Below are 26,587 nucleotides of genomic sequence, written 5' to 3' on the forward strand. Positions count from 1 at the left end.
TGAGTCTCAGGGGTCTCTGGCTTTGTGGTCTTGGGGTTCTCAGTCAGAATCCTAAAGCAGGGGAGCTGGCAAAGAAACCATCTCAAAGGCAGTAGAAAAGAGAGGAGATGGCGCTTTTGCTTCCTGCCATTGATTTGCGGCCAGAAGCGCGTATGGTAGAATGTGGGATTTGCTACGAGGCCTACAAGGAGGCTTCGAGTGGGCAAGTGCCAAAGTTGCTGTGGTGCTGCCACTCGCTCTGCCTAGCCTGCCTGAGGAAACTGGTCTGCCAGAACACGGCCTTCTCCTTCGTGGTCTGCCCATTTTGCCGCATGGTGACCCTTGTGCCGGAAGCGGGGCTCCAGGCCTTGAGGAACGATGAAGCCCTTCTACGTGAGATAGCTCCCCAGAGAGAGTGGAAGTTGGAGGACAGAGAGGAACTGGGAGACAGCAAAGACTCCCCGGGTGCCTTGGACCTGCCTCTCAGTGACTCAGTCCTGACTCTGGACATGGAGTTAAACTACCGGACCGGCTCTCCTATCTTCACTGTCAGTGGCATTGTGCCGGTGTATCCAGCAACGGGTTTCCATTCAGGACCGGGCTTCCGGAGTTGGTTCCATGTGCAAGAAGTGCAGAACCCTGTCTTGGTAGAGCTTCCCCACAGAGCCTCCTCCCGAGACTCTGAGGCTCCTGCGTCTGTGGAGAACTTGAGGCTTTGCTTCGCCGTGACCATCATTCTCCTCATTGTCTCAGTCTTCTTTGCGCTGGTCTTCTTCAAGTAGGGAGGCTGGGAAGGCAGCCTGGGGAAGACATGTTCTCTGCCAAGAGGAAGAGGCACTTTGTGGGTCTTAGTACACAGAGACAATTCTCCCCAGAGATGCCAGCATGGTACCATATTTACATCTCTTCAGGTGCCAGACAAAAACGTTCCTTTTTAACCAGGCCTTCGGCTTTTAACTATCAATGGCTTGATGGTTTAATGTGTTGTATTTTTCTTTCCCCCCTGGTTTTAACTTATGTATAGGGTTTTTATGCAAGTCATTCTCTAAGCTGCTCTGAGTTGCCAAAAGGAGAGGGATACATTTAATTAATAAAAATAAAAATAGTAATTTAGGCATCTGTATGCAGCTTTCCAGCAACATTTCTTTTTTTTTAATCCAATGCTTTCTCAGGATTGTAGTTTGGACTTACTTGGGGGTTTAGATAAGTTTTATCCAGCAGCCCCATCTCTAATGGTTTTACTCAAAACGAGCCCTGTTGGTTTACCATGCATTAGGTGCTGTCAGTATGCTTAGGATTGCAGACTTTCTTTGCAATGGCACCAAGGTGCTGCCAGCAAACCCAGCTTCGATCTAGCTGCATGGGTCACACAAGGCATATTGTAAAGAGCCCAGCTGGCTTCCAAAGTGCTTTGCTTTCATCTACCAAGAAGCAAAGGCAGACAGCTATTGAGGGAAAATATAGAGTGAATCGGCAGCATCATTATCCTGGACATTCCAAGCAGTGCTGGTTTGCCCAGGAGACAAAGTGAGGCAACCGCTTAGGGCATCAGGATCCACAGAGGCAGCAGATTCAACCTTCAAGGAATGCATCTCCCACTGCTGCTGGTGCTGTGGTGAGAGCAACAGCTGTGGCTCACTCCTTCCTGCTCTCTGGGGTATCCTGCACTCTGCACCCAGCCAACGTGATTCAGAAAGTGTCCCTTTCCTGCCCATGATGGCCTTTGAGTCCCACTTCAACAGTTGGGTAAGGTTGCTTTGACTCCCCCACTTGTTCCAAAGGTAGATCTTTATTCCACTTCTTATTCCTGATGCAGAACTTCACTCACCCCTTCTTCCCTGGCCAGGGGGTGGCACTATTTGCGGTTCGCTTCAGATGCCAAAATGTCTTGGGCTGGCCCCAATTCCAAGATACAGCATAGCGAACAAGAAAAGGTGATCTGGGTCCAGATTCTAAGCAGCAGGAGAGGGAACCGGCTTTGTAATCAAGCAACTCCTGCCCAGGGTTGGTGTTTTGGTGATGTGATAAGCCCAGGTTGAGTGTAGCCTATGGCAGCATTTGATAGGAGAGGCTGTTTCATCCCTGCCATGATCTCTTGACTTATAGCTATCTGACCATCTGTCTAGGTATATGTATGGTACCAGGGTTTGCAAGCCCTAATGAACAGCTGAAGGCAAGAACTGGAAACTGCCATTAAAAGTTGGAGCATTTGCAAGTTTTTCATGTAGGGAAAAGGCAAGTAATGTCTCATAATACTAGAAGTCATAGGCACCCAATAAAGCCAAATGTCAACAGATTCAAGACATACAAAATAAAGTACTACTTTACACAGCACATCCTTAAACTATGGTACCCATCCCCACAGAAAGCAGTTAGGAGATCCCTGAAAGAGCTGCAATTGCCTGGCTGTTTTGCAACAAACCCCTTTTTCACAGGGAACTCTGCCCACTGTTGAACTGTGAACAGAACAATGGGTCTCCTACAGTTCCCAGAAATAACTATTGCTGCATCAGAGCGCTTTAAATGTAGGTTGTGACTACAGGGATGTGTCAGGCCAGTTCTTACGGATTCCTTAAGTTCAGGAAAGGGGCTCCCCAAAATTGCTCTATCCCCAGTGTGAGGTTTGCCTGCCTCCCTGATCATCAGCATTCCAGGAGGTACTGAAACACATGTTGATATCTTGAGGAGAGGTGGCTAATAAAAAAAAATGTTTTTAGGTGTTCTAAATTTTTGTGTGTCAGTTTATTGCCTTGTTGTCTGCTGTACTGGGCTCCTTTGGAAGGTGGGATAGAACTGTAATGTAATAAATAAAAAGTGTTCACTTTTGCATTTATGTAATCTTTCACATGCTGTAAAAGCTGCTTTGTGGCATCTATCTAAACATCAGGCCTCATTCCAGGCTGGCAAACAAAATCCCAGCTCAGTGAATATATGAAGTAGAGCCAGTGAGGTGGGTGTACTGAGGAGATTCAAGGGGATCAGAAGGAGAGCTGCAGGTGGCTCCTGGGAGCTAGAGCTTCCCCTTCAATCACAGAAGCTGCAGCAGATTGGTTCTGGTTGTTCTAGTAGGAAAGACTAGAGCCAGCAATCAGAGGTAGCAGACAGCTTACAGCTCAACTGGGAGAATCTTCAAGTTGTATTAGCTGTTCAATGGTGGGACTACCTGCCTCAGGATGGGGTGGGCTCTCCTTCCCGGGAAATCTTTATGCAGAGGCTGGATTGTGGGGGAGATTGCAGTGGCCATGGCTTCCTGCATTGCAGGTGCTACATTGACGGCCTCCAAGTCGAGATAAGGACCAAGGCACTGCCTTGTGCCTATCCTGAGTTCACCATTCAACCTTTAGGCAAGCCACTTTCACTCTGTTTCAGCCTCCGCACCTGCAATACGAAGAGATTACTAATACTGGCCTCCCTCACAGGACTGGTGCTAATTCTTACCGTATCGGGTGTATGTACGTGAAGCACCTAAGGTGCCCTATAAATGGTGAGTGGGTTTTTGGCATACATAACCACGCAAATACCCCTCCCCTTCTTGCCTTGCTAAAGTGAAAGAACTGAGGCAACAGGGTTAATTTATTTTAATTGCACTTTATTATTATTTTCAAGATCCGGTTTTGCCAAGGTTCAAAACTGGAGGTGAGCTATGGCAATAGGTTTAAGTTTGGTTTCCACAGGGAGGAGCTGTACAAGGTGATACCCACCACTACTCCCAGCAGCAGCTGGGTCAAAAGCGTGTAGGGTACAGGTGTGTTCGGCAGTGGTGAATTAAATAGTCAGTTCTTTGAAGCCAGACAAAGTCCCAAATTGACATTTGCTACAGAGAGAGAGATAGTGTCACTCCTCTTCCTGCCAGCAGCCTCAAAAACCACAAGTCAAGACGACCTCAGCCCAAATGAGCATCTGGGGAGGCTCACAGAAAAACCCCATCTCCATCCAGATCAGCCCCAGATCAGAACACAAGGCACTGAGTACCATAAGACCCATCATAGGTACAGTTCCCGTCCCCCTCCCGCCCTGGCACAGACCTGGAATCCGCTTCCATGGGGCTGGACGCTGGTCTTGGCTGTGAGGCTCCAGCCAAGTCCTGCTGCTTGTCGGCTACAGCAGCTTGAGAAGTGGGGCCAGCAGTGTGCTGACTTGCCCCACTCTCTTCCTTGCCCTCTGGACCCGTTGTGGGCCCCTCCATTGCAGGGGCCATCTCATCCACCGCTGGATTTGGAGGTGCCAGAATGGCGGTGTCTATTGTGTCCATTTCACCCTGAGTGCTTGGCCTCTCCTTCTCAATTCTGGCGGAGAGCCTGAGAGGCGACCTTGCAGCTTGAGCAGAGGCTGCACGTGTTTCTTCAACCGGTGCTTCCGAAGAATGAGCCTCAGGAGCTGCAAAAAGCAGACTGTCTTGGGCTCCTTCGAGAGCGGTGGATGGAGGACTGCTTGAGCTTTCCTTCAGATTAGCCAAAGGAGCGGGGGATGCCACTGGTGCTGGTTCTAGGAGAGAGTTGCTGTGGGGATCCCCATAAAGGGGTGCGGCACTTGGCTGCTTCCTTCCCGCAGGTCCTTCCTCCTCGGTGCTGCTGCTCCCCCTTTGCTCCTCCTGACTCTCCAGCAGCTGCAGAGTTGTTGTCTGGAACAAGTAGAGGGGAGGGGGGATTATTTGCCACAAAAACGACTGCAGCCCCTGATGAAAGTACTGTGTAATGGTTGGTCTCTAACCAGGACTCAGGAGACCAGGGTTTGAATCCCTACTCAGCCACACAGGCACAGCTAAGTGACTTTCACTTTGTAGTACCTTAGATACAACCTGTTATTTCTAGAGAGCTGGGCTTCACCCTCTTTGCTGCTCCCATGATTAGTAATATGGGGCTAAATGCCACCCCAATCTCCAGGGGTCTAGGCACTTAGTCTGTGTTTCTTTGGAAATGAGGCACAGTGTAGACTGTGGTGTCATAATGATATATAGTTTATTTACACCTGAGCCTGTAATGGAGCATACACTCCAAGAGAGTCCCTTTTTTCCCATTGCTGCAACCTCTAATTCAAACTGTCAGTCTGCATTGTGCTCTGATCCTGCCTCTCCAGCTTGCTGCATTTAACAGACTGAAAGCCTTTTTTCTTTTGATCACACCATAGCCAACTGAAATCCTAAAACTTCCTCCTAACCAAAACATTGGCACTGTCTTCAAACTCACTATCTCAAAGCTCTGGGTGGGGCTTCACCCATCTGCTGGCTGGTAGAGTGTCTGTCTTGCTGATGGCCCATCTTTCTGTCTGCAGCACATACTGTATACTAAAATTGGATTGATAAAGAGGTTAGCATGGCCTCTGCAAATTGGTGAAGTGTTCCATTTTATAAAGATGTTTAATGTTTGAATATGTTTTATATATGTGTTGGAAGCCACCCAGAGTGGCTGGGTATAAAATCATCATCATCATCATCATCATCATCATCATCATCATCATCATCATCTTCATCTTCATCATTACCATCATCATCATCATCTTCATTATTAGTTCTCTAATGGCCCACCTCTCAAGCAATCTCCTCACCACAGGAAGCTGAGTCCAGCCGTTAAGCGTCTGACTTTCAGTTTCACTCTCCAAGCAGTGATTAAATTCTAACACTTACTAAACCCAGTAGTTATGGGCACCTTGCACCCAAAACTCTGGCACCCAAACTCATGACATTTGGAACCATACAAAAAGGAAGAGAAATGATAGACCAGTTCACTCAATCTGCATTTTATTCATGTGTCAGGATCCATCTGCCCTGGGCTGTACCTTGATGGTGTTCAGGACGATACCCAGGACCTCCTGGCCAGTATAGGACTCCTCCAAGTTGAACTGGCCCCGCAGGGACTGGAAGACCTCATTGATGATGATCTTCACGTGGGGCAGGATGATGCCAAAGAGTCAGAAGGCAGGGAAACAACATCAGAAAGGACAATGGGTAACAACTCCCGATTGAAGTTACAGAAGTGTGGTTTGCCATTGCTTTTGCTGAATGTGATTAAGATTTCTCTCTACTGCTTGTCCCCCCGCCACTTTCCTTAACACTTGTTATTTCAAGAGCACTTCACGGTTTGTTACAGAGAGAGGAACACATCTGTGTGTATTTTTAGGAGATACCTTATTTGTGAGACTGTAAACTGTTTTAAACTGTTGTTAACTGTTGTTGCCTCTGCCAACCTGGTGCCCTTCCAAAAGTTTGGGACCAATTAGGCAAGCCACATTTCACACTGTACTGTGGACAGGGAGTCAAGTGTCTCTCTCTACAGATTGTATACAAGGTAAAATCCCACCCAATTGCCTGCATTGAATTTTTCAGGGTCCTCCAGCCTTTGACAACATGTAATTTATGAGTTGCTTTTTCAGCTAACGCTAACCTCTATATACAGTAATGCAGTTCAGTCTCTGCATTACTAAACGGCATCACACTGGCTCACAGCACAGATGTGTAACAAGCTTGTGGGACACATTAGAACCGCAGACCCTCCATCAAGATGTTTTAAGAGAGCCCCACTGACCTTGCCTTTCACAGGCTCTGGCTGTTCCTGCTGTGGTGACAGCTTCTCGTTCCCTGAGCTTCTTGTGGTTTTAAGCAGGGAAAGCTAGCAGGAAACCAGCATTAACTAAGTGGTGGTCTGCAGACCACAGTTCAGGAGCCCTTGTAATAAACAGTAAGCAGAGAGACCTATGGCAGACATGAGAACCCAGCAGAGTGAGCAGAGGTGTTCCAAGGATAGGTGGCTCCTGCCCATTGAGGTGGGTGGGGCAGAAGGCAAGGAGTCCAATGACAGGCAGAGCCACATCCTGATTGGCTGTAAGGAAGAAGGCAAGCCAGTGGTGGCTGGGTGAGGGCAGTGCCCTGTTTGCCTAATAGACTAGACTCCACTGACTATCACTTCTTGGGGGCCGCCTGCCAGGAGTAAAAGTAGGTGGAGCAACACACGTTAATTTCCCCACTTGTCCCTTTCAATCCTCCCTTTAAGAATGAAAGAAGACGCATGATCAGAGTTCAAGGGCATCTTCCAGGGAGGCAAAAAACAGTCAAGGGTGCAATGCTGGGGGGGGGGGGGCGCACTGAGATAATCCTAAGGATCTCAGAGAGTTTTCCAGGAAGCCACTTCTGGCCTTGGTGATGACTTTTGTCACCCCTGGACACTACCTTATCCAGATTTTCAATTTCAACGCGGTGATAAGCCAGCTCTGCGTCCAGGCCTGCCACCTTCTCCTCCAACTGCATCGCAATCAGGTTCACCTCCTGGTATCTGCGTTTCAAGTCAGACAACTTCTCATGTTCTGTGGAGGTGGGGCAGAGAGCCAGTGACAGATGAAGCCTGCGCCACAGTACATGTCCCTGTTTCCATCCACTGCTGTAGCTAAGCCTAAGTACAGCGCCATCTGAACTATATGCTTTAAACACTCACAGCTTCCCACAAAACATTCTGGGAAATGGGAACATTCTCTTAAGGGTGCTGAGAGGTGGTGGGACACCCCAGTCTGCCATCACCCCCAGCTACAATTCCCAGACTGTTAAACTATGCTGGAAATGGCTGCTTAAGCAGGGCTCTCCACTTCAACACAACTATTGGCAGCTGGAAAAAAAACCACACTTCCCAGGATTCCTTGGGAGAAAGCCATGACTGACTGCAGTGGCATGATAATGCTGTATAGTGTGGATGGGGCCTCCGTGTAACTTTAAAGACATATCACATGTTTCTTCTCACTCTTACACCGCTCTGCTCTTGCATGCAGGGCAAGGAAGGTGCAGAATCTGCACAAACCCATTTTCTATTATGTTATATTATGTTAAAGTTACTTATTGTTTGTAAGCTGGAGATTCATTTCAACAAAAAGCAGCATAGAAATATAATCAATCAAGTTTGTAGAGATCAGAAGCTTGCATTTTTTAAACAGATGGAATTAAAGTCAAGAGTCTTTTTGGAGATTGTGTGTCTGAGTTTTTAACAGCTACACTGCAGGAGGCCCTAAGGAGCAGGACCTCCAGAGATTGCTGGACTCCAACCCCATCATCCCTGGCTACGCTTGCTGGGGCTCATGAGAGGTGAAGGCCAGTAATACTTGGAGGGCCACAGGCTCCCTACCTGCAACCTAAAGAATTTCCTAGGATGATAAAACTACTCTGCATGTGCTTGGATAGTGCTCTTCTGCCATTTCAGCGCCTCCTCTCAGCTTCCCTTACCTGCCAGCTGTGCACAGAGTCGGCTGACCTGGGCTTTCTGCCTCTCCGACTCTGTCAGGGCTTCATTCAGTTGGGAGTGGAGATCTATCTCCTGCTTCTGATGACGGGTCAACTCCAGCTGGAGCTGGGAGATCTGCGCCGTGGCTTCCGCTAGCTCCTTGCTGATCCTGACCTGCAATGCATAGGAGCAGAAGAGACAGGAGAACATATGGGGAAGGAGAGCCCACAAGACCTTTCCTGGGAGGATGCAAGAGCTGTGCTTTTGGAGGCTCCCAAATGCTAAGAATGAGTCTCCCAGGAAACACCCAGAAGAACTGGTCTACTATGAGGAGCGAGGGGAGGCAGAAGCCTTGGGCTTTTTAGTTAGGTCAGGAGAAAGCATGCACGACAAAGGTGCATAAAATGGAGAGCAGAAAAGGTTTCCCCAGAAAATTCAGGACAGACAAAAGAAAGGACATCTTCACACAGCAGAGCTCTCTCCCACAAGATAGAATGAAGGCCAAACAGTTAGATGGCTTTAGCAGCGGATTAGACAAAACAATGGGGCAGGAAAAGCTATGCACAGCCAGCACCCACAAGGTCTCCCTCCACCATTGGAGGCAGCATGCTGTTCCTGGGAATTGCAAGTGGGGTGAGCACAAATCCTGCTTGTAGAATTCCCTTTTGGGACATCTGGTTGTGAGAATAAGACAGGCTTTGGGCCCGATCCAGCCAGGCAAAAGCACTCAAGGAGGGTGCAATGTAGGACTGGTGAGGGTGCGTGGCTTGGAAGGAGTTTTGAGGGCCAGGCACATAGGCTTGGAAGGTGGCCTTTGGTCCAGGGGCCTGGAGTCCCCCCACCCCTGATTTAGGAAAACCCATTGTCACTGAAGCTGGGATGCCAAGGCACAGAGAGGCTTCGCAACGAGAGACACCTGCAGAAGGCGTGGGGTTTTCCCCTGCTAAAAGTATGAAATGGTTGACCTGGAAAGTATGAAAGGAATAAGGAAGTGCTCAGGTGATCAGGACACCCAAGGACAATGCCTCACCTGGTCCCACCCCTGATCCAGTGGCGGCATGTGCTAGAGAGAAAAGCGGCGACAAGGAGAGGAGAGTTAACACCACCAGAAGCAAGAACAGCAAGAGGGGAGAAAGTTTTATCAAAAGAGGCAATGGCTTGATTTGTTTACAGGAAACACATGTAACAAGGCTACACAGGAAAGTATTGATCAACAAAAGACTGGGCCAGGAGTTTATTTCTTCAGACAAGGTTAAAAAAAGAGGGGTAGTGCAAAGGAGAGACTATTACCGGAATTTTTTATCTTCAAAGATGACCAAGGAAGATTTGTGGCAATTGAAATACAGTGGTGCCTCGCAAGACGAAATTAATTCGTTCCGCAAGTCTCTTCGTCTTGCGAGTTTTTCGTCTTGCGATGCACGGTTTCCCATAGGAATGCATTGAAAATCAATTAATGCGTTCCTAGGGAAACCGCCTTCAGACCAGGTCCGGGGACAGTCTGTCCCCGGACCTCTTCTGAAGGCTGGGGGGGGGGGACAAGGGCTTTTCTTCCCACCCCCAGCATTTTAAAAAACCCCGGGACAGTGGAGGACTTCTCCGCTGTCCGGGCGATCTTAAAATGCTGGCGGGCGGCATTTTAAAATCGCCCCGGGACAGCGGAGGACTTCTCCGCTGTCTGGGGCGATTTAAAAGCCCCTGGGAAGGCAGGCAGGGGGGACAAAGACTTTTCCCCCCCGCCAGCCTTCAGAAGAGGTCCTGGACCTCTTCTGAAGGCGGGAGGGGGGCGAATGTTTTGCTCCCCCCTGCCTGCCTTCAAAAGCCCTCCGGGACAGGCAGCCCTCCTGGACCTCTTCTGAAGGCGGGCGGGGGGGCGAAAGTCTTTGCTCCCCCTCACCTGCCTTCAAAAGCCCTCTGGGACAGGCAGACAGGGGGGAGCAAAGACTTTCGCCCCCCGCCATCCTTCAGAAGAGGTCCTGGACCTCTTCTGAAGGCGAGCGGGGGGCGAAAGTCTTTGCTCCCCCCTGCCTGCCTTCAAAAGCCCTCCGGGACAGGCAGGCAGGGGGGAGCAAAGACTTTCGCCCCCCGCCAGCCTTCAGAAGAGGTCCTGGACCTCTTCTGAAGGCGGGCGGGGGGCGAAAGTCTTTGCTCCCCCCCCGCCTGCCTTCAAAAGCCCTCCGGGACAGGCAGGCAAGGGGGGACAAAGACTTTTGCCCCCCGCCAGCCTTCAGAAGGTGTTCCCGCCCCACCGCCCAGCTTCGGAGCATCGTTCCGAAGCCGGGCGGCGGGGGCAGGCTTCTCCCTGCCGCCCCTTGCTTCAAAAGAGGTCCGGGGACAGCGGGAAGCGCTTCCCGCTGTCCCCGGACCTGGGGCTGCAGGGAGAAGATCGCTTCTTCCCCGCTGTCCCAGGACCTCTTTTGAAGCAAGGGGCTGCGGGGAGATCGCTTCTCCCTGCCGCCCCTTGCTTCAAAAGAGGTCCGGGGACAGCGGGAAGCGCTTCCCGCTGTCCCCGGACCTGGGGCTGTGGGGAGAAGATCGCTTCTCCCCGCCGCCCCTTGCTTCAAAAGAGGTCCGGGGACAGCGGGAAGCGCTTCCCGCTGTCCCCGGACCTGGGGCTGCAGGGAGAAGATCGCTTCTTCCCCGCTGTCCCAGGACCTCTTTTGAAGCAAGGGGCTGCGGGGAGATCGCTTCTCCCTGCCGCCCCTTGCTTCAAAAGAGGTCCGGGGACAGCGGGAAGCGCTTCCCGCTGTCCCCGGACCTGGGGCTGTGGGGAGAAGATCGCTTCTCCCCGCCGCCCCTTGCTTCAAAAGAGGTCCGGGGACAGCGGGAAGCGCTTCCCGCTGTCCCCGGACCTGGGGCTGCGGGGAGAAGATCGCTTCTTCCCCGCTGTCCCCAGACCTCTTTTGAAGCAAGGGGCTGCGGGGAGATTGCTTCTCCATGCCGCCCCTTGCTTCAAAAGAGGTCTGGGGACAGCGGGAAGAGCCGTTGTCCCCGGAGCTTGCGGGGCAAGCTTCGTTTTGCGAAGCAAGCCCATAGGGAAATTCGTCTTGCGAGGCAACTCGAAAACGAAAAAACCTTTCGTTTTGCGAGTTTCTCGTCTCGCGAGGCGTTCGTCTTGCGGGGTACCACTGTACAGACACAAGGAGAGAAATTTTTGATAGTAGGAGTTTATGCACCAAATGAGGGGAAATCTGAATTCTTTAAAAAGTTGCATGAGACTTTGATGTACTATTTGGATTACAATGTGATTTTGATGGGAGACATCAACGGAGTGGTATCTACACATATGGACAAGGCACAAAGACAGGTAGTCACTAAAGATGGCAGATTACCGAAAACCTTTTTTGAGATGACAGACAACTTGGATTTAGTTGATATTTGGAGAACAAAGAATCCCTTAGTCAGAGAGGGAACCTTCTTCTCTGAAGCCAAATTGACATGGACAAGAATTGACCAAATATGGGTCACTAGAGGAATGGCTCCAAAGACAAGAAAAGTGGAATTTTGCCCAAAACCTGCTCCGACCATAATGCTGTGAAGATGGAGATGAAACTAACACCAACTGGCTCCTTCAGATGGAGGATGAATGGTACCTTATTCAGAGATGAAGAAGTGATTAAGAAGGCCCAAAAAACCTTGAGAGATTATTTTGAGATAAATTTGAATACCAATGTGGAAGAAAGAGTAATCTGGGACGCAAGTAAAGCTGTTATGAGAGGGTTCTTGATACAACAGAACGTATTAAAGAAGAGAATCCAAAATGAGAAGAAGGACAAGATATTGGAGAAAATAAAAGAAAGTGAAAAGAAATTGAGAGCAAAACCAAAGTCGCAAGAGATTTTGAGAGAAATAAAGTTACACCAAGTACAATACATGAAAATGATGGATCAGGAGATAGAATGGAAAATCAAACAAATGAGACAAAAGACATTCGAGTCGGCTAATAAATGTGGGAAATTGTTGGCTTCGCAAATGAAAAAAAGACAAAAATTAAATACGGTTACAAACTTAGAAGTGGAAGGAAGGAACATACAGAACCCAGCTGAGATTAGAAACTGTTTCCAGAGGTATTTTAAACAATTATATACACAAGGACCACAGAAAGAAATTGATTTAGATTGATTTTTGAAAACAAATGGATTACAAAAAATCTCTCAGGAAAATAAATTAATGCTGAACTATAAAATAACTGAACAGGAGATAGAAGGTGCCATTCAGAATATGCAACTAGGTAAATCTCCAGGACCGGACGGACTGACCTCCAAATATTATAGATCCTTAAAAGAATGGTTAGTACAACCGTTGAAGGAAGTCTGTAACGAAATAATGGGTGGGAAAAGGGCACCAGAGTCGTGGAAAGAAGCGTATATTACACTTGCACGGAAAACAGAGACTGAAAAGACGCAGCTTAAGAACTACCGCCCCATATCATTCCTCAATGTGGATTACAAAATTTTTGCAGACATTTTGGCTAAAAGACTAAAAAGGGTGTTAATGGAAGAGATCCATAAAGACCAAGCAGGCTTTCTCCCCGGTAGACATTTGTCTGACAATGTGAGAAATATAATCAATATTTTAGAAAAATTACAAGTGAACATAAACACTAAGGCAGTTTTGATATTTATGGATGCGGAGAAAGCCTTTGACAATATTTCTTGGAGTTTTATGAAGAAGAACCTACAGGGGATGGGGGTAGGCCAAGGCTTTGAAAACTGTATAAGTGCAATTTATTCAGAACAAAAGGCTAAATTAATTGTAAATAACGTGGTGACGGAAGAATTTAAGATAGAAAAAGGGACATGACAAGGTTGCCCAATCTCCCCATTGCTTTTTATATCGGTCCTGGAGGTCCTGCTGAATATGATTAGAAGGGACCAGTTGGTTAAAGGGGTACAAGTTGGAGCTAAACAGTACAAGTTGAGAGCATTTGCAGATGACTTAGTATTGACGTTACAGGAGCCAGAATCTAGTACTAAAAGGGTATTGGAACTGATTCAAGAATTTGGTCAGGCTGCAGGATTTAAACTGAATAAGTTAAAAAACAAGGTTTTAGAGAAAAATCTAACACCGATTGAGAGAGAGAGGTTTCAGAATGAGACAGGTTTAACAGTGGTTAAGAAAGTGAAATACCTGGAGATTAACATGACAGCAAAAAATGGGAACCTATTCAAAGACAATTACGAAAAATGTTGGGCTGAAGTGAAAAAAGATTTAGAAATCTGTTCAAATTTGAAGCTTTCACTGCTAGGCCGTATTGCTGCGATAAAAATGAATGTATTGCCTAGAATGCTGTTTCTGTTCCAAACTTTGCAAATTTTGGACAAAATGGACTGTTTCAAGAAGTGGCAGAGAGATATCTCTAGATTTGTCTGGCAGGGCAAGAAGCCTAGAATAAAATTTAAAATACTAACAGATGCAAATGAAAGAGGTGGATTTGCCCTGCCAGACATTAAACTTTATTTTGAATCAGCAGCTTTTTGCTGGTTGAAAGAATGGCTGCTTCTTGAAAACACAGACATTTTAGATTTAGAAGGTTTTAATAATGTATTTGGATGGCATGCATATTTGTGGTATGACAAGGTAAAGGCACATAAAACATTTAAAAACCATATTGTCAGGAAAGCATTGTTTAATGTCTGGATAAGATATAAGGACTTATTGGAAAACAAAACCCCAAGGTGGCTGTCACCGATGGAAGCGAAAGCTCAGAAAAAGCTCAATATGGAGGTCAGATGGGAATTGGCAAATTTTGGAATAAGAGGGAGATAGACTGAAATTGCAGAGTTTTGAGAAACTAAAAAACAAAGTGCGAGACTGGCTTCATTATTATCAGATAATGGAGGCATATAATTTGGACAAGAAAATTGGCTTCCAGGTGGAAAAATCAAAATTAGACACAGAATTGCTAGAACCCCAAACTAAGATTTTGTCAAAGATGTATAACTTGCTGCTGAAATGGAATACACAGGATGAAATGGTGAAATCTGCTATGATTAAATGGGCGCAAGATGTCGGACACAACATAATGATGGCTGACTGGGAACAGTTATGGACCACAGGTATGAAGTTTACGGCATGTAATGCCTTAAGAGAGAATATTATGAAAATGATATACAGGTGGTACATGACACCAGTCAAGCTTGCAAAAATCTATCATTTGCCCGATAATAAATGTTGGAAATGTAAGGAAACTGAAGGTACATTCTTTCACCTTTGGTGGACGTGCCCAAGGATTAAGGCTTTCTGGGAGATGATTTATAATGAACTGAAAAGGGTATTTAAATATACCTTTCTGAAGAAACCAGAGGCCTTTCTCCTGGGCATGGTCGGCCAAATGGTGCCAAAGAAGGACAGAACTTTCTTTATGTATGCCACAACAGCAGCAAGAATACTTATTGCAAAGTATTGGAAGACGCAAGATCTACCCACCCTGGAAGAATGGCAGATGAAGGTGATGGACTACATGGAATTGGCGGAAATGACTGGCAGAATCCGAGACCAGGGAGAAGAGTCGGTGGAAGAAGATTGGAAGAAATTCAAAGACTATTTACAAAAATATTGCAAAATTAATGAATGTTAGAATGATGTCAGAATGAAGTTAAGTGGTTTAAGCAGTAATGTTTTAGGTGTATGAAAAATGGATTATTAACAGGTGAGAACTCAAAGTTATATTATATTAAGTTAAAGGATTAAGATAAAAACAAAGAGGGAAAGAAATTGCTGAATTAACTAATTGAATTGGAATACAAAAAAGGAGGTGTGGGGAGGTCAGGGAAGCAAGGATATGAATATATGACATGGAAAGATTGATGTGTTTTCTTTTTAAATGTTTTTTATATTTTTTCTCTATTTTGTACTTTTTTCTTTTTTCTTTTTTTGTTTTTCTTCTTTTTTTTATTTATGTAATTTTTTTTCCTTTGAAAACTTAATAAATATCATTTAAAAGAAAACAACAAAAGAGGCAATGGCATTCTTTGTTAAGAGCACTCTGCTTATTCTGTGGTCCAAGGGCTGATTATATCACTGAAAATCCCAGCGGCCTCAGGGTAAGATGCATGGAAGATCCCTTAATGGCAGGGTTTGCACGCTGATGCCCAAGCAAGAACAGGCCACAGCAAACCTGGACTTGCATGCTCTCCCCTTACATCTCCTCCTCTCATGCGGCCAGGAACCCTGACACTTGTGCCCAGCCATGGTTTGCTGTGTTGCCTGGGACAATGAGCTGCAGCTAACATCAACAATGGGTAATATCAAACACACCAACTTCAAATGTTTGTTTCAATAAGCTAACTTCAGAAACTAATTCTGCTTAACATTAATGGCTGTTCTCAGTCCAGACAACAGTGGAAGCAGCAGTTACCTAGAAGTGGAAACTCTCACGCCCTTCTTCTTGGCAGCATAGGAGGAGGTGAGGGGGACGCTCACTGTGCTTGCTCACGTCATCCCAATCCACAGTTTAGCATGACATGTGAATGCAGCCAATGAGATCTTACTGTAGACCAATGTGGTGCATTTTTTCCCTTACCCACTCTGTTAGATTTTAAAGGGACATTCTGTTGTTCTCTCATATTCAACCTGAGGTGCTTTGCAAAGGATTACCTGAAGCTTATGAATCTTTTACCTATATGTGCATGTATACCTAGCCAGTCGTTTGTTTATTTTGTTGTTGCTGCTGCTCAGAAATGTAACTTCTTTCTTGCCTGCAGGCAAAGGGGAATTGTGACCTGCACTAGCGATTGTGAACTCCTGGGATAGCACTTGCCCTCCCCACAGCCTCAGTCACTTGGCCTTCCTGTTGTGGCTGCCACACTGCCAGGGCTTACCTTCTCCTGTTCAGCATGTAGGACCCTTGCCTGGGTGTGCTCCATGGTCCTCTGCAGTGAGCTGTTGCTCTGCTCAAATATCAGGTTGCTCTGCTCCACATAGCTGGGGGAAGAATTGTTTTTTACACACGTGAATGTTTGCATGATTTGATACTTTCCATCCTTTCATGTGAAAAATAATAATAAATCAAGGCTGTATCATATGTAGATCTCACTTTTGAAAAGCCACCCTAGGAGAGCTTCTATCCTTTATATCAGAATCATAATAGTTCTTATTTTATGTTCCATCTTTCCTCCAAGGAGCTCAAATACTGGTATATAGTTTTCCTCCCTTTTTTATCTTCACAAGCCTGTGAGGTAGCTTAGGCTGAGAGAGTGTGACTGGCCCAAGGTCACCTTCAAGGCAGAGTGGGGATTGGAACCCTGGTCTCCCAGATCTTACTCTGACAGACCCTGTTAACTGCTACCCCACACTGGCTATATTCCTGTATTCCTCTATTTGTCCATCCAGCCCAGTACTGTCCACTTTGACTGGCAGCAGCCTTGAGGTGCCTGGGGATTGAGTCAGGCCACCTGAGCTTTACTGCAGTATGGAAGGAAGGGAGTTGACAAACCTGAGCACAGTAGGAAGAGTCAGTTAAGGGGTAGGATACTCAAGTGGCCTTTGGGACTCTGCCTCGGCCAAGCCCCTCACCTACCCCACCTCATTTCCTCCCCAAGGGAGCTTGAGCCTGGCTGGAATATGTCCTTGAACTGTGACAGTGCACCTTGCTTCCCTGGACAGGGAGAGGTGTGTGCAGAAAGAAGCCCCACATGGTGTATTTTCTGGCTGCACAGAAGGCAGGAGCAGCATCTGTTGCTCTGTCCACTGGAGCCCCAGCCCAGCCCTGGAATGTGGCCCCTGCCAGGTTGTCTATGAGACAAGGAGGCCCTCAGGATTCTTTGGAGGAAGCCACAGCTGTTGAAAATGGCATGGCGCTATTTGGAACATATGATTTACTATATTTGTATACCGGACTTCATCCGTAGATCCCAAGGTGGTACAGTGCAGATGGGGCCTGAGTTATGCAGCTGAGGTGAAGGCCGAAAGCCTCAAACACAGAGGTGGCAACCTGTTTACTGCAGAGTTAGGATGTGACACCTGGGAGAATGGAAGGCTTAAAAGCTAAGAGCACCCTCAATTTATTTCTCACCCTGGCTTTGGAGCAGGTGTAGGAGGAGTCAGCCAGGCTGGGTCTGTAGCGGGGCTTTCTGATTGTGGTGCTGGTGAAGGTGTGAGGGAGTCCCTGGGGCCCAGGCTTTGTCCGGCGGAGTCAGCACCCTTTGCAAACCACACCTAAGGGAGCAAAAAAGAGGCATCATGGAGTCTGGTCAAGGCAACTACTGCCTCCATTTGTAGAACTTCATCCAGGCAGTAGACCGACCACCCAACAACCTTCTGAGGTTCTCTTGGTTGCTAACACGTTGGGAGGAAGACACACTCACCCGTTTGACTTCCAACTCAAAGGCCAGAGTTGAGTCCGGAGGAATGCGTTCAGCTTCTGCCAAAGGCCTGTAAGCCAATGCTGGCGGGATGAGGAGGAACCGCCTACCTCCTCTCTTCATGCCAATCATTCCATCTTCCCAGGCCTTCAAGTTCCAGAAATGGAGAACCAAGCAAAAACAAGTTTAGGTGACCGCCTTCGCTAAGTGCCAGAACCACACAACCTTCGCCAACCTGATGTCATCCAGATACCTTGGACTCCGACTCCAATCAGCATGCGCTGGCTGGGGATGATGGGAGTTGGAGTCCACAGGATCTGTGTGTGTGTTTGTCAGGTTGGTAAAGGCTGGTCGAGAGCAGGGCACAGGAATACTGAAAGTTCTCTTGCACTCTTGAGGACAGTACTGTAGTTGAAAGCAGGGATGAAAACCATTCCCTCCGGGGAAACCTTCTTGGTGGGGAGGAGCATGCCAGGAGTGGGCGGGGCTAGAGGGGAAAGCGGGAGGGGCAACGAATGTAATTTTTCCCTTTGTACAATAGGCTACCTTAGACACCCACTCACACTCCCCCCTCTGTCTCTCATCCAGGACAGCAAGAGGCAGCACTGGAGGTCCAGGACTGTTTTGGTCCAGGCCACAGAGCAGGCCTCCCACTCCAGCAGATCCTGGCAGGCGTAGACAAGCTGGGACAGCTACCTGCCTGCCGTTCTTGAGGAAGCCATTTGATCAGGGTCTGAGCTCAAAAAACATCACTGCTATTCAGCCTTCCACACAGCCCGGGCTGCTGAACTCTGCTTAGATGTGGAAGTGGAAGAAAGAATCCTTGCACTGCGGGGGGAAGATAGCGCCATCTTACCTTGATGACTTTGCCAGAGCCTAGCTTCAGACGGAGCAGCTTCTCTTTATTTACATTCGAGGCGAAAACCTGTTCCAAAAGTGGAAGGTAGATGGGGTGAAATTACTTTTAATGCGGAAGGTAATAGGTTCATGTTCCGCTACTCCAGTTGCTGAGCCAACAGCAATGAGTACCGAAGGACGGGGCACAGCTCAGGGACACAGCACCTGTTTTGCAGGCAGAAGGTTCCAGGTTCAATCCTGGCATCTCCAAGGAAGGTCAGGGAAAGGCTTTTGCTTGAAAGCCTGGAGAGCTACTGCCACTCAATGTGGGCGATGCCAACCTAGACCAGTGGCCTGATGCAGTGCAAGGCAGCTTTCTATGTTGAATCCCCTACCTAGCGGTGCCTCCCATGTTGCAGATTGGGTAAAATGAGGTTGAGAAATAGGATCTACACCTTGAAGACAGTGTAGCTCAGGGCCTAACAGCATGTGCTTCCCAGGAAGAAGGTCCTGGGTTCCCTCCCTGGCATCTCCAGTTGAGAAAGGGCGGCAAGGCTGGGAAAGGTCCTACCTTTGGAGAGCAACCAATGCAACCCCCATGGAAAAGCACTGGCTAGAGCCCATTGGGGTTGGGGTCAAATGCACATTGAGCTGTGAAGCAAGCTGGGTGAGCCTCACCAAGTCCCTCTCCTGTTTCATTTCCTTGCAATGTTATTGAAAGGCAAAAGGATGGGGTTGTGGGAGAAAAGGGCTGTATGCAATCTATAAACCAGGAGTGGGAAAGCTGTGACCATGCAGTGCTGCTAGAGACTTCAACCCCCATCATCCCCAGCCACCCCCTCTGCCAGGTCTCACCTGCCCAAGACCACCGTTCTGGAACAGCCAGCCGGTAAAAGTGATCTCCAGGACATCTCCAGTCGCCACACCTTGGCCGTTTCCGAGAACAAGATCCTGGCACAGCACTGAGTCAGGAAAAGGGCTGCTGTTATACTTGGCAATGCACAGCTGCAAGGAGGAAGAACCAAGGCCCTTTGTGTCATTAGCCTGCATTGTCATCCGCACCTATACAATCTGGCCCAACGCAGCACTGGCTGAAGACCCCAGGGGCCTGAAAAGGCCCCAACTGGCTACATCACCATTCCTTGCTCTCCCTGGATACTTCTTAGTAGTTGGCAGAAAAAGCTTCTGGTGACTGATGCAAGAGAGCTGAGCTCTCGCGAACACTGGTTCAGTGTCTGCAGGACAGTCACCCCCCACCCCAAAATGCAATGCACGCCTCTGGCACCTGTTTGCTGAAGTCCACAGCCGCCATTTCTGATTCAAACATGATGGACCAAATCTGCCTCTGATCATCATAAAATGTGCAGTAGTTGTTGGGATGCACCTGCAGAAAGAGAAAAGAGAAAGTGGAATTCTGAGCAGCAGACAGCCTCTGCTCAAAGCAACTTTCTTCCTGATGGGTCTTGCTAAAGACTTTGGGTTGTGTCCCAATGTTAGCCCTACTCAGAGCAGACCCATGAAAATTGATGGACATGATGAACTTTGGTGCATTAATTTCAGTGAGTCTACTCTGAACACACACACACACACACACACACACACACCACACACATCAACGTCTGTAGTGTGTCATGTTTAGAAATGGAAAAATGCTATAGGATTTCGGGGTGGAGGGCTACCCCAAGGGATGTAAGCTACAGTAGGTATAATGTCATCTACTTTACTTTGTTACCTCTAGGTAAGCGTTTTAACCATAGAGGGGCCCCTTGGATCTAACACAACTCAAATCTAATGGGTTGCAACAAGCATTAGCCCTACTCAAAGCAGACCCACTGAAATTAATTGACCACAGCTGAGACCTCATATGCAATGTGCGTTTCCAACCACCAAAGAATTCTGCTTAGCTTCAGCCCATGCCATGGTCCTTGCAGGTCTTAACGTCAAAGCTTACCGTGAATACAAAGCAAGCATGGATGCTGGCGGTCGCAATCTGCTGCAGCTGGCTGATATAAAGAAGCACTTTGTACTGGATTCCACAAGAGACGGAAGGACAGAAGAAAACAAGAGAAAAAGTGAGGAATCAAAAACTACGGGGCTGGCTCTTTTCAAAAGCACCTGGAGCTGCTCTTATACCAACAGCCAAATGACACATTAACATACAAATACATCAGAGGTGTTCATCGTAGGAATTGCTTTGGTTGCAGGTGCCTGGCTTAGTTACATGTGGAGTGACTTCGTTACAATGGAGCAGGCGTGGGGAGCCTTTGGTGCTGAGCTACAACACCCATTGGCTCTTGTCAGCATGGCCAGAGGAGAGGGGTGATGGGAGCTGTTGTTCAGCGACATCTGGAGGACCAAAGGCTCCCTACACCTGGAGAAACCAAGGGGTGAGATCTGTCCTTTTCCGCCCAATCAGCTAAACGGGAATGACAGCCCAGTGTTTTATCCTGTCCCCACCACCCTCACCTGCAACAGGGGAGTGGGACAAGGCAATCATACCAGAGTCTTCCTGGAATAAACGCATATGTTTCCTGACATATTTTATCTGTTGCTTGTAAAACACCTGTGAATCCTTTCATAGCAAAGTGGGGCAGAACAAACCACTGAAGAGCTACTGAAAAGGACAGAGGCTGGAAAAACTGAATCCCTTTTCCAACATAAGCTGCTGAAACCCCCTTCCTTTTTTGAGTGTGGTGGGAACGTTTATTGATTTTTCAAGCCACGACAAAGTTACCGTCTCACCTCCCTCTATCCACTCCGCACACAATACCCCCTAGGCCCTTCTTTTGTCAAGATGCTAGTCCACATGGTTCTAGTTACATAAGAGCACAGGGAGCTGCCTCAGACTGAATCAAACCACTGGTCTCTCTAGCTCAGGACTGCCTACTCTGACCGGCAGCAGTGTTCCCAGCCCTACCCAGAGGAGCTAGCGATTGGATTTGGGAGCTTCTGTCTGCAAAGTGGATGCTGTGTTGCTGTGCGACAGCCCCTTCCCTGCTGAGAATACTTTTTGTAGAGAAGTGAGGTCAGAATAAGAAAAATGGGAGCTATAACCCTTGTGAGCTGATGAGGCAGAAAGAGACAGGAGCCAAAACAGCACCTTTGCTTTTTCCAGAGTAAGACACCATCAGGAAATCAGGATTCAGACAAAGGGAAGCATTTCCTTAGCCCAACCTACATCAACCCTGTATCCTCCAGATGTTTAGGACCAACAGCAGCTGTAGTCCCAAACATCTGGAGGACAGCAGGTTGGCAGAAAGCCAGGCTACTTCAAGACACCACACCTCCTCCTCTTACCTCCTTGGTTGCATTGCTGCCCACTACAGCTGCTCCATACTTGCCATGTTTCACATATTTCCCATTGGTACTGGAATGAGAAGAGAACACCTCTTAGCTTCCCACAATTGTTGCCACCATGCCAACCCCATGGGTTATATTAAGCAGCTCTTTACAGAGACTTCCCAGGGGTTGTTTAACTCCCATCAGCCCAGGCCATCTGGCCAACGGTGAGGGGCAATGTGGGGGGTGGGCGGTAGCAGCCCAGCAACATTTTATCAGCCCACAAGCTCCCCATCCCAGGAGGTCTCTATCCTCATTTCAGTTCAGTGTTGGCTAGTGCCTCAATGGGGTGAATGCAGGGAGCCCAACTCTAGGTGGCACCAGAGCCAACAGCAAGAAGGGCCAGCTAAGTCTAGGGCTGTCCCCATCCTCCTCCCTGCTGTGCTCTACCATGGCAGCATGGAGACTGAGGGCGAAGAGGAAGCTGACAGGAAGTCCTGCCCTCTGGATCGGTTAGACGTAAGAAGGCAGGCAGGTGGGAGCCAGCTGGGGGTAGAATGAGGGGGTACCTTCCTACTGGACCTGCTTTCACTGGTGTGGCATAAGGCAAGGAAATCAACAGCACATTGAGCCAGAGTCAATGATATCCACAGCCTGATTCATTGTAAAAAAAACAACAACCAGGTGGGTGGGGGCAGGCTGAGGTTTGGGAGGCAGTGCCCCATTTGCCCCAATTGACCACCCCCCACGGTTGTTCAGTTCCACCTCTTTCCGAAGAAGCCAGGCAAGATGGAGAGATGATTGCAAAAGATGTGAGCACAGGACTTGGGTAGCAAGAACACACTGCAGCTCATCCTCTCTGCTGTAGTACTCACAACAAATATGCATGAACAGCTGTAGCGAAGAAGACTGACTGCACTGCTGCAGTTGGCACAGGAGAAGCAGTGGGTGCAGCAGCAGCAGCTGCAGGAGGATGCTTCTGGGTAGACAGACCTGCAGCTGGAGCAGCACATGAGAAGGGTAAGTGCTCTGTTACAGAACATTGCTTGCAAACATCAGGCCAAGTTAGCTCCCTTGTCTTGGGACCAAGCCAGTTGCTCAGATTAATGAAAAACAGGAAGTTGCCTTGTATGGCGTCAAACCACGGGTCCATCTACCCCAGTGTGGTGAATACAGACCACCAGCACCTTTCTGGGGCCCCAGGTCAGGGGTCTCTCCCCAGCACTACTCAGGAGTTGACCAACATAGTTGATTCTGTGGAGCTTCAGAACCAAAGGTTGGACTAGATGGTCCACAAGGGCTCATCTTATGTTCCTGGGCATTGTGAACAGTTTACTTACCGGTAGCTGGTTGACCTTTTTTAGGCTGCTTGGGTGGCATGTATTGGAAGAGCACATTTCCAGATTCTGTAGTTGTCTGATCCTGTCCAAAGAGAGAGGCCAGCCTGGTCCTGGGCAGAGAGAAAAGTAACCATTCACTTCATTCACAGAGAGAGGCAAGTAGATGGGAACAGAACAAGACATGTATCTGCAAGCCCAAAGATACTCATGTTTCACTGCAGGTTGGCGATTTTGTTGCAGCCTTCCCCAAAGACCAGAGGGTAATGGATTCAAAAACTAGAATCCTGTTAGGGATTAGGATGTTGGCCACCCCACTTAGGGGTGCTTGCCGAGGGGAGCTTTGCCCAGTCTCTCTTGGGGGTAACCAGCCTGGCAGAGCTGTCATAAGAAATTAATGCACACAACTAAAGGAGTAGACGCATTGTGGGTCTTCTCTAAGTAGAACTTAGTTGGAGACAATCCCTTCCTTTTCCTATTAGTTTCTATAACCTCTCTTCAGAACAAAAGAAAAGCCTGCAGGATCTGGCCAAAGGCCCAGCGAGTCCAGCATTCTGTTCTTACAGTAGCCAACAGAACCCAGGCACAAGAGGCCTCTCCCCTCCTGTGGTCTCCAGCAACAGTTGTTCAGAAGCCCTGCTGCCACCAACTTGGTGAGCACAGCCACGGTGACAAAACATTGCTAGCCTTCTCCTCCCTGAATTTTTCTAATCCTCTTTTAAAGTCACCCAAGTTGGTGGCCATTCCTGCCTCCTGCGCGAGAGTTCTGTAGTTTAACTGTGCATGGTGTGAGAAAGTACTTTCTTTTGCCTTTCCTGAAGGTCTTCCAACATTCAGCTTCATCAGATGTTCACAAGAGGGAGAGAAATTGTTCCCTATCCACTTTCTCCATGCCATGCCTAATTTGATAAACTTCTATCATATTATCTCTTACTTGCTTTTTGTCTAAACTACAAAGTCCCTAAAACTGAAAAGGCTGTTGCCCAATTATTGCACCCAAGCTTTTATAGAACCTAGTACAGTGGTACCTTGGTTTTTGAACAGCTTAGTTCACAAACTACTTGGAACCCGAATGCTTCAAACCCGGAAATGAGTGTTCAGGTTTTCAAACTTTTTTTGGCATCTGGACGTACTTCGTGGGGGGGGGGGCATTTTCGTTTTGAGTGCCACACTTCCAATGCTCGCTTGCTTGTTGCCTGACCTGGGCTTCCCTTATTTTTTATTATTTTTTTAATTAAATATTTTCTTGTTTTACAGAAGTATGTGTAATGTCTCTCGTATTTTTTCCATGTAACATTTTTACAAATCTGTTTCATTTGTTGAGACATTAGGGGGAGGGGAAAAAAAGGGTGGAGGGGGGAAGATGGGTGGGGGTGTGGTCAGGTGGTGATGTTTCTATTATGCTTAATGTATGTAGGGTTTGGTGTCAACGTTTCTTGTGCTGTTCACTTGTGTTCCTTTGGTGGTGAGAGAGGTTGGGGTTGGCCTAGGGTGTGGTTGTTTGCTTGTGATTGGCTGTGGTGATCTTTGTTTTCGTGTGTGAGTGGGGTGGGTGGGTGTTTTGGATCAGGTTAGTCATATTGATTTATATGCTGTTGGTGGATTATTGTCATTGTCTTATTGGGCTGTGTACGTGATAAAGGGGAGCCATACCGGGGTAAAGGCGTCTTCTTCTGTTTGTCCCCGTGTCAGTTTCAGTTTATTGGTTAATTTTTCTAGTACGGCTGTTTCCCATACTATTTGGTACCATTGGTCCATGCTTACTCCTGACAGGTCTCTCCAGTGTCTGGTTATGGTGTTTCTGGCTGCTGAAAATAGGTGGGTTATGAGTTCTTTGTGGTGTAAATGGGCATTGCTTTCTTGGAAGATGTTTAGTAGGGCCAATTCTGGGGTGATGTCTAATACTTGCTTAGTTATTTTACATATTTCTCGTGTGGCTGTTGCCCAGACTAGTCGCCTTCCTTTCCATCCCCCACCCCCGCTGGAACTCCCCCATCACACACCCTTGTCCCTCCAGTGGCAATGGGTAAATCACTGCCAGTTTTTAATAGTCTAGTTATGGGGAGGACTTCCGGAGGCGGCGCCAACGGCAATGGCGGTCTCCTTCTGAACGGGAGGAGAAGCTCCGTGGAATTTGGGAGTCTGACCGCTACGGCGCAGCGGAGACCCGGAAAAAACCGCAGGCGGTAGAAGCCTGCGGCCGTGGGACCCGGCGGGCGCCAGAAGCGCTCCCCCATTTAGCAAGGGAACACCGCGAGGGGCTCCGGAGCCGAGCGGGGGTAGCGCGGTGCTGAGGGTCGATCGCTACTTCCGTGGAGTGAAGCCACACAGCTGTTGCCGGAGAGCGCTGTACTCTTTCCTTTGAAATTCGGATTACAAACTACAACCCATGAGTAAGACTTTTAAATTAAGTGATCAAAGGATTGGACTACCTTTGATCGGGAAAAAAGACTTTGAACTTGGCACTGAAGCGGGAAAGACGCAAAAAGGAAGTCCATCTTCCGCTCCTGTAGATAGAAACAAAGCAAAGACTTTCAAAGCTAGAGCCATAGAAACCAAATTGAAAAGACTCAGATTTCAATGTCTGATGTAAGAACCCTCCCCCCCCCCGGAGTGAGGGGGAGAGGAGAATTTTTTGGACTTGAGATTGAAAAGAGGGGAAAAAGAAAGAAGACCACTGCCTAATCCCTGATATTGGACTGCCAGAGACAATAAGAAAGTGTTGCACCATTTATAAAGATTAGTAACTGTTTGAGATTACTCTGTTTCTGAATTGGAAAGGACTTTCTGAAATAGTTGGAATTGGAAGAACTCTCTGTAACTGTTACCTGTTATTGAAAAGTGAAAGTAGGACAGGACTGCCTTTGGAAAATTGTTTTGAAAGCAACATTGTTGCTAAGGGGAGACTTCCGGGTTGGCGCGATCTGGAAATGGCGGATTCCCTCCGAGCTGCGGAGGGAATCGGCTCAACTGAGGACGGGTCTTGCCGCGCCGGCGACGCGGGGACCCTTAGAAACCGCAGGCGCTGAAGCCTGCAGACTGAAGACTCGGTGGGCGCCTTAAGCGCCCCCGACCCACGAAGAGCCTTTTTAAAGGCTGCGGAGAGGGTACGGAGGGCGGCGTGGCGCTGAGAGTCGATCGCTACCTCGGTTGAGTGGAGCCGCGAGCCATGACTGGAGAGCGCTGACTTCCTTCCTTGAAATTTGGACTGAAAAAGAATAACCCGTGAGTAAGATGGAATTGGACTTTAAGAATATTTTCCTGTGAATTCGAGACGACCGGGAGGTGTGCTAAAAGGAAGTCCGCACCCCCCCTCTTGCAGACGATCTAAAGCAACAATAGAAGAACTAAGCTGGAGAGCCTACCCTTTGTGGGGTGAGTTAAAAAAGACATTAACTTCCAAGATTTGGCAAAAAGAAATTTTGAGCTGGAGTGAAAGAGTGGAATTTTAGAAGCTTTTTTCTGTTGTATACAACCCCCCCTCCCGGGCCCGGGAGCGTCCTGTGTTTGAGCTTGTGGAAGAGAATACGGAGTTTGACAGCTGTCAAAGCTGTCAAACGGACAGTTTAAAGTTGAAAAATTGTTATCTAAGATCCCTCTGGATTAAAATCAGTTATAAATGAACTAAAATTGTTGGAAACAAAGTAACAACAAC

The 26,587-nt window shown here is 47.9% G+C and overlaps 2 protein-coding genes across 3 annotated transcripts in view; one reads left to right on the forward strand and one right to left on the reverse strand.

Moving 5' to 3' along the window:
• Positions 1 to 152: 152 nt before the first annotated feature.
• Positions 153 to 761, forward strand: LOC308578686 (E3 ubiquitin-protein ligase RNF183-like; the record flags this gene model as incomplete). The annotated part of the gene is made up of 1 exon (XM_081179158.1): positions 153 to 761. The coding sequence occupies one exon, from the start codon at positions 153 to 155 to the stop codon at positions 759 to 761; it is 609 nt and encodes a 202-aa protein (XP_081035284.1).
• A 2,600-nt stretch (positions 762 to 3,361) lies between these two features.
• LOC308578939 (uncharacterized protein) overlaps positions 3,362 to 26,587 on the reverse strand; it is a 32,320-nt gene continuing 9,094 nt past the window's right edge. The window contains exons 2-16 of one of the 2 annotated variants that reach the window (XM_081179532.1): positions 22,936 to 23,045; positions 22,471 to 22,594; positions 21,614 to 21,683; positions 20,268 to 20,342; positions 19,602 to 19,700; positions 19,172 to 19,321; positions 18,336 to 18,404; positions 17,483 to 17,626; positions 17,191 to 17,333; positions 15,998 to 16,100; positions 9,208 to 9,240; positions 8,180 to 8,351; positions 7,142 to 7,275; positions 5,755 to 5,856; positions 3,362 to 4,600 (exon numbers count right to left, since the gene is read on the reverse strand). In XM_081179532.1, the coding sequence (XP_081035658.1) occupies positions 3,929 to 4,600; positions 5,755 to 5,856; positions 7,142 to 7,275; positions 8,180 to 8,351; positions 9,208 to 9,240; positions 15,998 to 16,100; positions 17,191 to 17,333; positions 17,483 to 17,626; positions 18,336 to 18,404; positions 19,172 to 19,321; positions 19,602 to 19,700; positions 20,268 to 20,342; positions 21,614 to 21,683; positions 22,471 to 22,594; positions 22,936 to 23,045 (2,200 nt within the window). In that variant the 3' untranslated portion in view covers positions 3,362 to 3,928. The remainder of the gene's footprint in view (positions 4,601 to 5,754; positions 5,857 to 7,141; positions 7,276 to 8,179; positions 8,352 to 9,207; positions 9,241 to 15,997; positions 16,101 to 17,190; positions 17,334 to 17,482; positions 17,627 to 18,335; positions 18,405 to 19,171; positions 19,322 to 19,601; positions 19,701 to 20,267; positions 20,343 to 21,613; positions 21,684 to 22,470; positions 22,595 to 22,935; positions 23,046 to 26,587) is intronic. The other variant, XM_081179533.1, reaches the window with a different exon arrangement.

The sequence above is a fragment of the Podarcis bocagei genome, assembly GCF_964188305.1.
Source record: "Podarcis bocagei genome assembly, chromosome: Z".
NCBI classification, from domain to species: domain Eukaryota; kingdom Metazoa; phylum Chordata; class Lepidosauria; order Squamata; family Lacertidae; genus Podarcis; species Podarcis bocagei.